General features: G+C 38.4%; 1 protein-coding gene across 4 annotated transcripts in view; it reads right to left on the bottom strand.

Annotated features, from left to right (window-relative positions):
* Positions 1-16,392, bottom strand: part of enox2 (ecto-NOX disulfide-thiol exchanger 2) — a 230,979-nt gene that overhangs the window by 13,864 nt on the left and 200,723 nt on the right. For all 4 annotated transcript variants that reach the window (XM_030145753.1, XM_030145754.1, XM_030145756.1 and 1 more), the window contains 3 exons: positions 12,735-12,849; positions 9,262-9,449; positions 4,959-5,099 (listed from right to left, as the gene is read on the bottom strand). In XM_030145753.1, the coding sequence (XP_030001613.1) occupies positions 4,959-5,099; positions 9,262-9,449; positions 12,735-12,849 (444 nt within the window). The remainder of the gene's footprint in view (positions 1-4,958; positions 5,100-9,261; positions 9,450-12,734; positions 12,850-16,392) is intronic.

Here is a 16,392-nt window from a genome sequence, read left to right as displayed (position 1 = left end):
GAAGTATAAGTAAGTTTGCGAAACGTTGATAAAATATTATTTTTCTAGCCTAATAATAGGTATCTCTGGAATTTGGTCTTTTTTGGTGAAAGCAAACAAGCAATCTGAACACATCATCTACTTTTTAAAATTAATTGCAGCTAATTGTACACCACTGCAAAATGCTGTTATAAGAAGTGCTACATTATTCAACCATCTGGACTGAAAGCAGTGTTTTTAGGTGAAAGATGCTGATATTAACGAACATGGATGTACTAATTAAAGACATCATTAGGCTGCGACTGGGAGTACACAATTTATCAAAACATTGGTGAAACTACAGTTGATCAATTGCAACATCCAAATGCGAGGAACGGCAATACCGTTTGGTAGTTAAAATATGTCACCTTGTGTCCATATGATAGGGAAGTTTACAAATCCTGTTCATTTACAGATATATGTTCTGTCATCTTTAAATAAAGATAAAAAAAATCATTAAAATCTGTAGCTGAAGTTACAGAATAACTACAGTATACTGTGATGTATAGTTAAAAATATTAAGATTTTGGCGGTGTTGACTACTCCAACATCATTTTATTATTTTCTCCAGGATCTCCATGAATACCCTGTCATCTTTTTTTATATTTTATTTTTGCACAACATTGTGCCTTTGTTGAAACATGGGAAATAGATGCATTATTCATTGGGTGAGATGTCCATTTAATGTACAAGATCATCAAGAGACCAATTAGTGAAAATAACAGTTTGTGGCATTTACAAAACAAATGGAGAAAAAAAGACAGTGTTGTTTGTTGTGATCATGATAAGGTTAACAGACTGAGTGACCTGCACTGGACTGGTGTAGCTCAGTAATGTGTGCGACAGCTTGGTGACAGCATGAACAGTGACCGAACCAGCGAAGGAGAACTGATGGCATAAAGCGATGTCTTCAATATGACAAATCACCACAAAGAGCTCGCTAATCTTCACAGAAACCTCTACTAAAAATTGATTTCTCTTTCTCTTTTTAATGAGGCTGCCTCTTATGATTCATGTTTGGACCTATGCTGGAATTTAATTAGCATATTTCCTATGGTAGAAGGGGTAGGGGGTGGGACGCATTTTAGTGTGGCACAGCTTTCTAATCAAACCCATCACCATTAATGTGCCATTGACAACTCTGTCACCGGTGGATCTGAAAGAAGACAAGTGTTGGCAGATTACTCATTCACATCTGTGTCGTATGAAATCTACAGTCGAGCTCATACGTCTCGGAGCAACTGTAGCCACGGAAAACACACGCAGTCTTTCGTTTATATTATTATCCAATTTAATAGGCGATTGAACCCGAGGCTGGTTTTAATGACAGCCGTTCTGCTCATTATCCTAAAGCAGAGAGAACATTATCAAACATTAGCGCAGGAATATTAGAGATATGAGACAACACCTGAAACATCAGTAAACATGACACGTCTAAGAGAGAAAAATGACCTTTGAAAGCTGAAGTTGTTTAATGAGATTGCGGTTGGTGGTGTTTAGCAGTGCACGCTTTGCTACCAATCAATATGAGACAGAGTTTTGTCTGGAAAAAAACAAAAAAAAACATGTATCAGTGTAAGCGGCATATTCAATCAAACAGCGTGTGTGTGATGTTGGGTTGGATGAATAACGCTGTGGGTGGGGCTGATGATGGGCTCCGAAGCAGCACCACTGGTTTGCATTAAGGCTCCGTTTCTGCAGGTTAGATTCCCCCATCTGGTGATCGCACCATTACTCTGTGTACATGCTGATATCAGCCCCATCTCTTAGTTACTGCCCCTCGGTCGGTTCTTACGGAACGACTGCTTTGTGCCAATGCAGCCCCGAGGAGGAAGCGTTAAACGATGAGTATGAGTATTTGATTGGGGTTGCTGGGTTTTTTTTTTTGATGTCGCATGAAATCTAAACTGCAGAATAATAAGGAAACAATTTAACCGCAGTCATCCGTGTTCAATATGGTTCTAGTTAGAGAATGAATAGACTTGTTCGTCTGTTTCGTTTTTTTTTAACATGGTTGCAGTGAGAACAGGCAGTTACACACGAGTGGACGGAGTAACAGGATGGAACAACACTGTTCAGCTGAGGAGCGTAGTTCACTGGAATGGTAAATGGTGGCTCAGGATCTTTCTTTTTTTTTATTTAATCTCTCAGTTTGGCTTTTAATGTCAGTTTAGGTTTGCTTAATTTTACAAGTGTAGTTTCAGTGTTTACCAGGTATTTAGAAGCTGGAAAAAGTAATAATAATAATAATAATAATGATAATAATAATAATAAAAATAATAATAATAATAATAGTAATGGATTAGATTTCTAGAGCGCTTTTTTAGTAAAATGAAAGAATCTCTGACATTAAGGAGAATTTCCCAAAAAGAACCCATACTTTGCAAATATGTGTTTTCAGGTAAAAATGATCCTCTATATACAGGGTGTCCCATAAGTCTCCATACATAGGAAAAATAAACGTTTCTTGACATAAACCATTTTTATTTATATAATATGCTCTATATGACTGCCATTTTGTCGGGAACACATTTCAATGTGTGTCCTCCACTGCTGAAGAACTATAAAGAAGAAATATAAAGAAATACATGTTAGAACCATATGTATTATGTCTCCTATGCATGGAGACTTATGGGACACCCTGTAGAATCATATATACTACTAATAATAATAATATAAATATAATCCTCTACATCTGTTTATGACAATGAAATAACATCATATCCTTTTATAAGACTTGGTAAACATCTAAAATTTTTGGGGTCCTTCATAAGACTTAACCTCTATGTCAGAGTTTCTCAACCTTTTTCAAACAAATGCCCACTAACGGCATCAGGAGCCTCCTGGTGCCCCCCCATCCCTGAAAAAAACCCAACTGCGACAACCACGGACCTGTTTGCAGAGGATGAGGTGGTGGGTTATAGAGCTCAGTAGGTAAAGCTCCCCTCACCTCATCATTGGCCACCTGGCGCCCCCCTGAAAACTAATTCAGAACGAGGGGGGTACGTTATTCTATTAATAAGCCGGCGGACCTTTTTTGCGGAGGATGTGGTGGATTATGTAGCTAAGTAGGTAAAGCCCCTCTCACCTCATCATTGGCCACCTGTTGCCCCCTGAAAACAAATTTGGAAAGGGAGGGGAGGAGGGCAAGTGCCGTATAATGTAGTAATGTACAACAGTGACTAACGCCCCCCCCATTTGTGCCTGAGCGCCCCCTCTCAGCTTCCCTTTTTCCAAATGTCCCCCGAAGATGTCCCAATGTCCCCTGGGGAGTGGTACTGCCCCTGTTGAGAAACTCTGCTCTATATGCACTACATATTCAGTACATACAGTCACGGAAAAAATTATTAGACCACCCTTGTTTTCCTCAATTTCTTGTTCATTTTAATGCCTGGTACAACTAAAGGTACATTTGCTCGGACAAATATAATGAAAACAACAAAAATAGCTCATAAGAGTTTAATTTCAGAGCCGATATCGAACCATTTTCCATGTTTTCTTGATAATAACCAAAATCACTTCAGTTCTTACGTCAATATCTGTGGCATTGTACTGACAAAAATAGTGCTTTTTCATGTTTTCTTTTCTGTCTGTTTTAGTCACATGATACACACAGGAGTTAGTACTTGATTGCATAACCATTGTTTTTGATGACCTTTGATGGTCTAAGAATTTTTTCCACGACTGTATAATGGCTCACTATCTCAAGATAAGATAGGATGAAACCTTATTCATGCCAAATCAGTGAATTTCTCCATTGTGGTATCGTATCTCATCTCATCTCCTCTCATCTCATCTCATCCACTGGGTCAACTCCTTCCTTCTTTTATCGTAACTCTCTCTAAGACGGCTTTTCTATTTTTGTTTTCTCTAGAAGTCTGAAGAAGAGCAATGCTCCTCAAAATTTAATGGCTGGAATAAATCTTTGCACGAGAGCTACACCGCTGTGTGTGTTTTTTTATTGCTCTCTCCCTGTATTGGCCAAAGCCATGTTATTTATTCCACAACACAAACCATTAACAGTGTTCCATCCACAGCAGAGCTCAGCAAGAACCATATCAATAGAAAAACTTAACTGCAAAACAAAAGTGATTTTATCTGCAATTCTACTCGTTGCACTGTTTTTTGGCGTTTCTTACTTTATTTCTCTTAAAATTATTTTTCACTGCTAATGTTTAACGGGTTGTTTTAGTTTTAATCTGACTTTTATTTCACTATAATAACCCTGATTACACATTCAGTATGGTGTAATTTTAATCCATTGTCATGCATCATGTGCAATAGTGTTTAAGAACAAACCTTGAACAGAGTCATGAAGACAAATATTTACTATACACATAGGATCAACACTATTTGTTTTTTTTCAGTGAACCTTTCTCTATGAGATGCATTGCTGTACAACAATAAGGGTCAAATGAACCTATCAACTGTAACTTTACACAACCAATTAAAAGTTCTAATATTAACTTCCTAGAAAGAAATGAGAAATTAAAGAGTCATTATCCTGTGCGGTGAGAAAAAAAAAAAAAAAAGACTTAAGCCCCCTGGAGGAAAATGGGGACACCAAAACACTGAGTCGAATTAGAAAATCATGTGTTTTTTCCATGGTAAGGCCTTTTCCATTGTGTTCACGTTCTAAAGATGCACCCAAATAGCTGTTTTGGGATCTGATGAGATGCGACATTTGATGTAAACTCCCTCAGATTATAGAGTCATTTTCTACGCCTCAACCGCACATTACATTCACCACATTCTATCCTTTTGTTTATTGATGATTTATTTCTCCAATATCTCTCATGCGTTGAAACTAATCTCTTTCTTATTAAAGTGCAAATAACACTGTGTTCACTTTCAAACCCAGAGTAACCCAGAAATGAACTTGAGTCAGAAACACACTTTGCATGCACTGTTTTCTGAGATAGAAGGTCTTTTCAACCAACCTGTATTATTTGTGTGTTCTGCAGGTTTTGGAGTCCTTCTTTCAGAGTCTGGACCTGGTTCGTCAGCTGCTGTTTGTCCTCCAAACTCTTCTCGAGGTCCGTCTCGCGCTGTTTTAATTCTTCTCTCATTTTTAACAGTTGCTGGAAAAAAAAAAGATGAAGAGAGGGCTGCTTATAGTGCTGTGAAACCCCATCCTCAAACTGCTCAGGAAGAAGAGGAACAATCAGTCATTTGTTTTATTAATATTTAGCTTGTAATCCTTGCACCGCTAATTAGAACTTGCACCGTGTAAAGAGGCAATTAGAATGAATTATATCTTTCATAAACATTTTCTAGAGTAAAAACCATTCCTTCCTGTGGTATGTGATGAAGACGAGCCAAATGCTCTGCTTGTAAACACTGAAAAATTACAAATTACATACAGCGGGAAAACATTCTGAGAAAATTAGCACTCATTTGGGTCTCGCTTTTGGTATTTTGACAAAGCTTTGATAGCCGACAACTATATTTGTCTGCCCATTGAAGGTATCTGCTACACAAAGATGAAAAGATTTACCTCCTGCCGCATTTCAACAAATTGTGGGTCTGTGAGACGAAGGGGGGTCTGTACAACCTAAATTTTTATCCGCAAAGCTATACTTTGTGAGCTTTTGTGTTTGTTGCACCATAAAAATTCAAAGGGAAGAAACAGGTTGCCGATACACGCTGATAATATTTCATTGCAATTTGTGAGGTTGCATGCTACAGCAAGATCACCTTAATGAGGAATGGTACCCGATTCCACTGTCTTCCAATTCATATAATCCATTCACCTAATCTTTTAATAAACATACCATCAGGGACGTGAGGTGGAAAGGTAATTATTCTCGGTAAAAAGAAATGAACAGCAGGACCTTAATGGATTCACTTCTTCTAAACATGAAATGATCATTTTCATTACCTGCGGCAGCTACCTAAGAGAGGACACTTGACAAATGACAAAATGAGTCAATTTAGTAATTCTTCAAAATTCAAAAGGCACGTTCATCAGATTGTAATATTGCAGTTTTTCTTGTAATGCTTCAAAACGTTCAAGTCGACTGAGATGTGTCAAGTTGACCGTTTTTCAAATAAGCGCACAAAAGCCTCCAGTCCAACCTGTGGATAAGGAGCGGAGGCTTATGAGAAGCACTTGAACACAGCACGAAACATTACCAAACAGGCAGCCCTGTCAACTCTGCAGCAGTTAACGAGGAAGAGCTTTTTTTTTTTTTTCTTTGTGACCATGAAAACTTGTTCAAAGTGATGTGGACCATATACCAATACTCCCTGATGTGTGGATGTGAAACATATGTTAGTTATGACCCTGATGCTCTAATTAGAACCTCCCACATATTTCATACACATGTCCCTTAATTCTCACCCAGATCTTAAGTAAGTTAATCATTAGTCAACTGGATGATTATATCTGGTTGTGTTAGGCTCAGAAATATAATACTACTAATATGTTGCATTTAATGTAGTTGAAGCAAGAGGCAATGGATTTTATAAATGTGAGATATAGAAAATAAAAGTAAAAAAAAAAAACTCAATTCTTTGTATTGATTAGGCAAAGTATTGAATTTGAGTGAAGTACAGCCCTAATAAACGTACATACAATGACACTTCATTATGTGAAGCTAAGAATAGATATAAAAAATAAAAAAACAAATGGTAAATATATGAAGATTAAATAAGCAGTATTATTATTATAAAGTATTAGAGCAGAACAAGGATAATATCCAAGGGACTTGGAAAGTATTAAACACTTTAAGAAGACTGAAACAGTTGGATATCCGACTTATTTTCTTATAAATAGCTTAATTAGAAATAACATTAATGAAACAACAAATGAAATGTGACTCTGTGAGGTGGCTAAAAAAGTGTATGGTGAATGGTTTGTATGGATGTTTTGTGTTACTGTAAAAAAAGGTATTAACCAAGCAAAGGAAGTGGAATTAACTTAATTATTAGTTTGTAAAAAGGGGGTGGGAGCACACAGAACCACCAACAAAGGACCAATGGATCACAATTATGGAAGGATTATATACAATAGAAAAAATTAATGCATAGGTGAAGATAGGAGACTTAAAGATGGTTTCTCCCAACTAGAACAGATATTCGACTAACAACTGAGTGAATCCACTGCACAACACATTGTTCAGTAATGACCAGACACTGACCATTACTGTAAAATTTGATTTGTCCACTAGTGATACTTAAATTTGCAGTGCAGTTTGTATTGAAACAAATCCAAAAAACACACAAAAACAGAAGACTTTGCAGAATTGGAGATGACGACTTCAATCGGCTACGGAAACTAGACTGTCTTTTCTAAACATCAACAAGTAATCACTGCCTTCTTCTCCATCCATGCTGCTCTGCATATTTAAATGAGTACTGGAGCTCAAGATTGTGGTTGTTTCTGCACAAACATGACAAGAAACAGAACAATCTTCATGAAAAACTGGAAACTGTCTCCACTACAGGTGCACTTGAACTTTAGAGAAGGATGTAAACATATGGGAAAACTGACGCATGGGGATTGGATCTGGAATGGCTGTTTGTGCCCCTCACTGATACATTTGTATAGAGGATAATAACCACTGGAAAGGAGTGTAAAGATACTCTCCAACAACATTTCGAAGCATTTAAAAAAAATCCAATACTTCATTATCTTTTTTTTAATACATGCTCTGAAATTGTTATAATAGCCTTGGGTTTGGGCCAAGAATCATCTGTGATTTGTTGGAATCACAGCACACACACTCCTCTAACTCCAGCTAAAACCCATTCTATCATTGAATGAGCTTTATTAAAATGACAGTCAACCTAAAAATACTATTTTTCAGTTTCTCCTCAGAGCAGACTAACAGCTGCTCCAGACAGATGCACTTTATGACTTGTTCCCAGACAGCTTTTAGTTTCCCTTTCAAACGCTGGGTCATGAATAAATGACGGGTGACATTTTTTTTTAATCTCACATGGAAATTTCAATGGGTTAACCTGAGTGACCCTGTTCTTAAAAAGAACTTGGTGCAGAAAGGTAACAAATATGGGATTAAACTACTTGACAGATGATACAGAGTGTGTCTCTGTGTGCAGTATTTATTTCAAATGCCAAATCTCTCACTCACCACTGCTTTCTCTGTGATTTAATTGGTTGGACATCATTAACTATTCGTAGACGACACTGATGCATCTTCACCTGTAAAGCTCTGCTGCGTAAACTGCCAGAATACCTCAGCATCCTTCTTTCTTTTAGCTCTAGTAGTTTCCATCTATGTGCCTCTAAGTGGTTGTTCTTTGTTTGTTCCCTGAGTTCTGACAGACTTTGGCAAAACATCATTTTCCTACCGTGCACCATGGTCATGGAGTAATCTTCAAAAAACTCCTAAACTACAAACATTCATCTCTGTTCAAGGTTTTAAAAGTATCATGGGGAACGCAGTGAAGGAGGAATGTTGTTGATGTTCTTGAGAGGCCATTATGGCTGAATATTGTTATTATTTTATAATGTATCATGTATGTGTTTTATATAGTTTTGACTTTGTATGACTGCTATCTTGGCCAGGTTTCCTTCGCAAAAGAGATTTCTAATCTCAATGGGACTTCCTGGTTAAATAAAGGTAAATAAAACAAGTGGTGCCAGGCACAACAAACCCCGTCCCTTGCACGTATTGTAGCTTTTTTTTTTTTGGCAACAATCCAGCTGATTTCATCATGTCTATGCATGTGCTGATGTCAGCATATCAATTGCCTCTATATGTGTGCCAAGTTTGAAGTAAACTGAAACAAAATTGGTATTTTTATAGATGTGTGAAATTTCGTCCATTATAAGTAAATGGGAGAAGAAAAAAGATTTAACAAATTCATAAAAAAAAATGTCAACTTTGACCTACTTCTCCCAAAATGTAATGACATCTATTCCAGGTCACTGGCAATCTATAAACTCAGTTTGGTATGAATTCAACCAATAATTTTGCTGCTACAGACATGTGAAATTTTGCACATTATAAGTAAATGGGGAAAAAAAAAGATTTAAAAAATTCATTAAAAATCTGAACTTTGATCTACTGTTCCCAAAATCTAATGAGATCTATTCTGGATCACTGGCAATCTATAAACCAAATTTGATATGAAATTCAACCAGCAGTGTTAACAAAGAAAGAAAGACACAAACAAACAAAAACAAAGGGGAGGCAAGGGCCAAGGGGTAACAAATAAATCTATGTATATGTGTGTGTGTGTGTGTGTGTGTGTGTGTGTGTGTGTAGATCTTACCTTCTGCATGCCCTGCAGTGCCTGCTGGAGGAAGCTGAGCTGCTGTGAGTGTGTGTTGTCCTCTTCACTCCTCATTGGCTGGTTCTTCCCTTGTTCCTGTTTGAGGAGCTCCACCTCGTTCCTGTAGGCGTCCAGCTGGCAGCGCAGAGAGTCGTTCTCCTCCTTTAAGGCTTCTGCTTGTGATACACCTACAGATGGATATGCAGAGCACAGAGAACACGGTGGAATAGGTTTTTAATTAGTGAGACATGTGTCATTACAGTTCAATTTGCACCTCATGGATACAAATTATCATCAGGCTCAGTCTCAGGTCCTCTTCACACCTGTCATTAACATGTGTCTTGGCTGATCCAATCACAAGTGGACCACTCTAACTACATCTCTCTCTCTACCGTCTCTCGAGTGACCACTTGCCTACTCTCACCTCCCCGCTGTATATGCAAATAAACATAATTTACATAGGCAAATCCTGCATTGTTGGCACTAAGAGGAGGAGAGGAGAGGAGGCGGCAATGCACTTACCATGCCTTGTCTACTAGAAAATAAAATAAGAAAAAACTAAAGAACACAGACTAAGGTTGCTGTGGAATAACCTGTTTTGCTTAGGATGGCTCAAAACTGAATTAAGTGACCTGGAAGTATCTAAGTGCTAACCATGATAATAGGAAAGAACCATTAGGATATACTAGACCTTTACAAAAGGATGGAAAAGCCATCATACAATTCCTTGTGGAACCCCAGGATACACATTAATGCCATTAATGCTGTGAACCTCGCCTCAGATCCAACATGTACATTTCTGATCTGGCGTTCTGTTTTCCTACCCCAACTCTTTCTTAACATTACAAGGAAAACAAAATATCAAAGGTTGCATGTAGCTGTGAAATTTGCAAAGAGTGGTTGAAAGTATCATTTTTTTATTTTGGCGAGAGCTGGCACAGAGGTATAGTGAAGAACTGAGGAAAGGTGAGTATTAAAGCATTAAAATTCAAAGCGTAACAGCAATGAGGAGAGCTCATTTTTACTTTATGCAAATTCAAGCATCTCACAACTCATTGCAGCTTTCCTTTTGATAGGTGTCGACTGTTCAAAATATCTCTGCAGGATTCTGTTTGAAAGACAGCTGAAAAATGTATATAATAAGCTAAGTAGCATTAAAAAAAGCCTGAACACTAATCCGCATACACACAGGAGGGGTCAAAATGTTACTTGAATTTTTATTTATTATCCGCTGATCAAAAACATATAGTGTATTAGGAAAGACCACTAAAACCTGTGATAATCCCTGAGTGCTACGTCCAATCGCTCTCTACTGGACATTTGACCTGACCTATTGAGCAAAAAGACGAGACAGTGGGAGTTATTATTATATAAGACCTGCTCAGCTCCCGAGATGTCCAGTATTATCAGCGCCGCTCTCCTCCTGTGGGCCTCGAGGGGAAGCTCTTTGGGAGAGTGCAGAACACTGACTGGACTGGGGAGATAAGCCCCATCCTGTGAGAGTGTGAGAGTGCATGAATGCATGTCTGCTTCGGTTTTGTGTGGGTGTTCATGAGTGTCGGCTGCAGTCTATCATGGAGGACCATTGGCAGTGTTAATGAACTCTCGCTGGGTGAGTGTGTGCGCGCGCGTCTGGTCTGTGTGGACTTTTTTTAAACCAGCAAAATGAAGGTTTGAGGTGAGAAGAGTATTGATCCGAGAGCCTCATCAACTTGGTGTGAGGAGATGTCAACCACTTGGCCAGATTCTGAGCAATTCCCCTTCTGTTACATAACGACCAGCGATATCGACCTGCAGATATCCACATGTGTGCACGTACGTACACACAACTGGAGAGAAGAACTCTTACTTTCTACTCTGTACGTAAGTCAGGCACAAAGCATCGATTCACTTTTTAAGAGGCTGCAGTCATAACACAGGTGTTTTCAACACTACTGCCTGATGTGTAAACATGCTCCTTTGCTTAAAGGTTATGAAGTAAAAGGAGGTGTAACAGTCAGCCTGTTAACACAAATACCAAAAAGTGTCACATTAACACCTGTCACCTCAACCAATCCTGTAACATCGAGTGGAATGACAAGTCTTTGACAGCAATGCTAATTACTGATAGCTACATAGCAAGGCTGCAAAAGTAAAGGGGCTGTACAGACGACTGCATTTACATACATTTGCATGCTGATTAGAGAGGCTGTCATATTAGCAAATGGCAGAGATCAGAATGATTAAAAGGAAAGAAGAAAGAGTGCGCAAAGTGAGAGTGCAACAACAAGCAGCGAAGCACACACAGATGAGAGATGACCTTGTTTTATGGTGGCTGCAGTGGCATGCTGCCCTGAGGACAACTTCACACTTATGGGTTATTATAATTAGGACTGAACTATATGAAAAAAGTAAAAAAAAAGATGCCATCATTTTAGTAGGAATGATCCTTCTTGCATTTTGTTTGCATTGGAAAAAAATATAAAACTGATTTAAAAAAATATGAAAATATGATTTTCACTGGGATCTGTACTAAAGAAGCTTCATGTAAAAATTCATGCAACAGTTAAAATGATGGCATAAACTTCATCAGTATTCACGACTGGATCTACACAGACTTCCAACTTAACCTCAAAACACAAAAACCATCAGCTCTGATAGAAAAGGGTGATAAACAGACATCACTGGACAAGTATTGACTGTGGTCTTGTATGTTGTGGTATTTAGAGACTTTCCCCCTGAATCCTGTAACATCCACCCAGTCATATCCTCCTCCTATGTAGAGGACAAACATTTCACAGCTTTAAAACACACTGTCCACTGCAAAGGACATTCTATAAAAAAACAAAAAAACAAAAATGGACTCAGGAGGACGTAGGTGATCACATAGTGCCCACTTCTCTAGCAGTACAGGTATGTATCGAGACGACCACAAATCAGCCTCACCCTTACGTTCATCTTGTTTAATGTTATGAATTTCTCAATAAACAGAATAATAAGACGCATTTTTGTTTTGGGATGCAGGTTACAATGTTTACAAAAATTCCAAACTTGGTGTGCAGAGGCTGTAATAGTAGATGGGGGTTAAAATATTAGCAGCTCTGGTAGTTTTTTGTTGCTTCAGGTCACACAAACAACTACTTTGAGGAGCAACCAGGAGGACAGTGGCAGCTGGCAGGTGTGGACACATTCACATACCCACACTGAGTTGTGTACATAACTAAAGTGGATCAGGGTGGATGTAATTTGGTAATTATGTTTAACATCAACTGAATAAAGAGTGTATTGTGCCAGAATCTTGATGTAGTTTCAATGTGTTTCTTATTCACGCCGGGATATCAGATGGTTGTCATATGTTTAGGGGATGATTACATTCATTTCAGTCGAACGCTGCTATCTCCTGGGTTATCTGACGCTATCAGTGTTCATCCTCAGGAGATGCAGATATGTTTACACTGTGCCGTGTTGACAGACGTGTGCATGTATATGTATACCTGAGTCCTCGGAATCCTTGCTGTCAGGGGTGTCCTCCATGTCATCGTCAGACATCTCCATCTCCTCCTCTCGCCTGATCCCCATCAGCTGCTCATTGTGCATGTTTCGAATTTCCTGGAAAACACAGCGAAGGAAGGTGGGTCAAAAGTGGAAAACATGCGCAAGTGAAGCAGGTTTTTCTGGAGTTCAAAGGAATAACAGATCAGTAGGGTGGCAACTTTTTTCATTTCATTGTCAGTATGAAGAGTTTGCCATAAGGTGTTAGCTATGAATCAATAAGGAACAAAGGGGTTTAGATGGAAAAAGATGCAGCGGATGGTCTCAGAATTATGGCTCAGTTCCTCCTCTGGCACAGGGGGGAAATGAATGCACAAATATTCAGACACAGCAGTTTTGAGCCTCGCTGTTTCACTATTTCTTGTCGAAACCAGCATGTCTCAAACAAAAGCTATCACAGCAAAAGTAATTTAAAGTATTGAGAAAAACAAAGTGTAAATCAGAGCAAATCAAGCCTATTGTTTTTTTTGTTTGTTTGTTTGTTTTTTTAAATCAAATTAGGTGCACATCTGTAAAGTCCACCAGTAACTGTACCATAACAATGTGCTTTACTTTCTCCTCACACACTAATGACTCCATCTGTCTGGAGACCGGTAACCAGAAGCGGTTTGAAAATGGTTTAAAGATTAAGGTCAACTCAGAGAATTGGTCTGGCGATAAATGAGAGAGCAAACCCTCCAGGTCTGAGTCAAGAGGAAAGCAAACAATCAACAAAACCCCTGCGATTCATTGCACACATTAGATATTACAATCAGCGCTTACAGAGGAGTTAACTGTTGGACTGACACACAGCTGACACCCCTGTCACACTTCTACTCAGTGGGTTTCTATATAAATGTTTCCTGGCATCTAGCGACCAAAATAGACCACTGGCATTCATATCACAGTCACATGTTCTATATTATCACTTGCTGCTTGTACAGGTAGGAAAGACGGACAAGTAATTTATAACATGCCATAAAGTTTAATTGAGTTGTGTTTGAGTTACAGGATATACTTTAAGCGGTTTTTGAAAGAAATGCCTCACCTTCATCTGACTATTTCAATATTAAATGATTTTTTTTTTCAATGTTCTTTTTGTTGGAATCAAGGAAAAAAAAAGTGAGTCATACAAGAAAAAAAAAACACTATACTTTTAGATTTTCCACGTAACATACAATTTCCATCTCATCTCAGCTCCCTACTCTATAAAGTCCCACGTAATGCACACCAATCTGAGATAAAAACAAAACAAAACAAATAATCTACAATCAGAAGTCTTTATTTACAGTACTGTGCAGGAAGCTCTTTTAGAGGTAGATCTTTAGCAAGTGTCTTTTAGAGTATATATACTAACCTTAATGTCAACCTGGTTACTAACCCACTATTTTTGTTTTGGTCTGTCTGTTGTTTGTCTTCTTGTGCTGTATGCAAAGCTGCTGAATACTTGAGTTTCCGGCGGGATTAGTAAAGTATCTATCTATCTATCTATCTATCTATCTATCTATCTATCTATCTATCTATCTATCTATCTATCTATCTATCTATCTATATAAAAGCAATAATATTAGTAGGTATGACACTCATCAGGCATAAATAATTAAACAAAAAGAAAAAAAAGAATTGAGCTGGTCTACGAGCCAGATTTGAGAGCAAATGAGGTTGTGTTGGGCTGCGTAACGACACGCTTCACCCCTCATGATCAGAGGTGGAAAATCCCAGCTCCATCGAGTAAAAGTCCTGCCTTGTACTTGTTCCAACCACTCACTGAACCAGCCCATTTTGATGAGCACAACTCCTCATCCAGGTAGATGGATAATGAGTGGACTCACCTGAGTTAAGTGAATAGGTAGAACCAATACATGGCAGGACTTTTACTCTATGGAGCTGGGATTACCCACCTCTGCTCATGATCTAGCTTAAAACTCATGAGTTCATGAGTTATCGGAGGGTTTTTTAGTGTGCTGATAAAGGACATTACAGGGTTCCAGGTAGAGAAGAAGAGGTTTTTGGACCCCCTGAGTGTGTATTTAACCTTTTCAAGACTTAGATGGAGCATGAGGTCACTCATCCATAGGGAGGTGCTAGGCGGTTTGGGGGATTTCCATTGCAAGAGATTCCTTTGACGGGCAAGTAGAGTAGGGAATGTTATAATGTCTTTGTGCTTATTGATAATCTGCTGGTAATTCCAAAAATAGCAGAATAGGCATTAGGTTGCAGGTTAAGGTTCAGTGTCTGTGACAGAATACTGAAAACTGTTGACCAGTAGTCAGAGGGTAAATGAATATATATATATTTTTTTTTTTTGATCAATTTTTTATTTATTTTCATTGTGCATCTCAGAAATAAATGCATATTTTTAATGCAATGTGAATTCCTAATGTCTGTCCTATACATAAAATACTGAATTACTAATTTTTAGGTGTCTTTTACAGCATTGCCACAAGCTAAAACTACAATATCTATTGCATACCGCTACATTCAGACCACCTGGTTAGATGTAAAATGCTTTAAGTGAAGAATGTAGGTTAAACAGGCTGACACCACGCATTATATTCCAATACAAACTAGTGTGGAAACAGTTAAATACACATCTAAAAAAAAAAAGAACATAACCTGGGGATAGAGCTATGACCAAGGCTCTTTGAATGAAAACAAAACAAAACAAAACAAAACAAAACAAAACAAAACAAAACAAAACAAAAACAACAGAGAGAAAAACAGAATGAAAAAGCTAAAGGGAGCAAAATGCTGCCCGGAAGTAAATAAACTTACAACCATCTGTCAGCTGACGTTATCAGTGTGAGCCCATGGCAGAGGTCAAACAGGTACTATACACACAAACACATGCAGACACACAACCATCTGGTGTGCGAGTACCACACACACACACACACACACTGCAGATACACAACACATTAAAAACACTGATAAAGGGAGGCAGCTGTTGTCTGATTCTGTGGCTAGTCAACACTGCTGCCTGCTCCTCCAGTTTTTTTTACCTCTAGGCCAGAGAATCATACTGAATATACAATATGACTCGGAGTGAAACTGGCTGCCTATTTGATGATAAAGTACCTCTGAGCAGCTGCCCGTACTTACCTATGCTCTTTATACTGGCCAGCGGCAGCCAGTCCTACACACTGCAGCCTCCGAGGCAGCCCTGTATGATCAATGTGAAAGTAAACCTGCTTTAAGCCAGATTAGTGAACCGTATACTCCATGTTAGGCCCATGTTATCCCCACGATTTAATGAGACCTCACATCACCTTTCACAGGTCTGTGCAGTCTTTTAATGCTTGCCCACTATTTTTGTTTTGTTTTTTGGCTCTTGTATACAGTTTCACTCCTCCAATTAGCTCCCTCTATATAACCAAAAGCTGCAGTCTCCATTTCAGATAAGCTCAGTGCACTCGAGCCGAACTGCAACACAGGGCTGAAGTAAACACATCACAGATGACTAGGCTTGAACAAGCAAATGCATCTGAAAGGGTTCTCAAACCAAAGTGCACGTATGACTAGAATGTAGATTTATGTCGGGATTATAATGTACACAGATAAAACCTTTACTAACAGGTTATCAGAGATGAGTTGTAACATGCTTCGTTTACTCCATTATCT

Source organism: Sphaeramia orbicularis, chromosome 10 (assembly GCF_902148855.1).
Source record: "Sphaeramia orbicularis chromosome 10, fSphaOr1.1, whole genome shotgun sequence".
NCBI lineage: Eukaryota > Metazoa > Chordata > Actinopteri > Kurtiformes > Apogonidae > Sphaeramia > Sphaeramia orbicularis.
The sequence above is the reverse complement of the archived record's forward strand: the minus strand, read 5'-3'. Positions and strand labels throughout refer to the sequence as shown.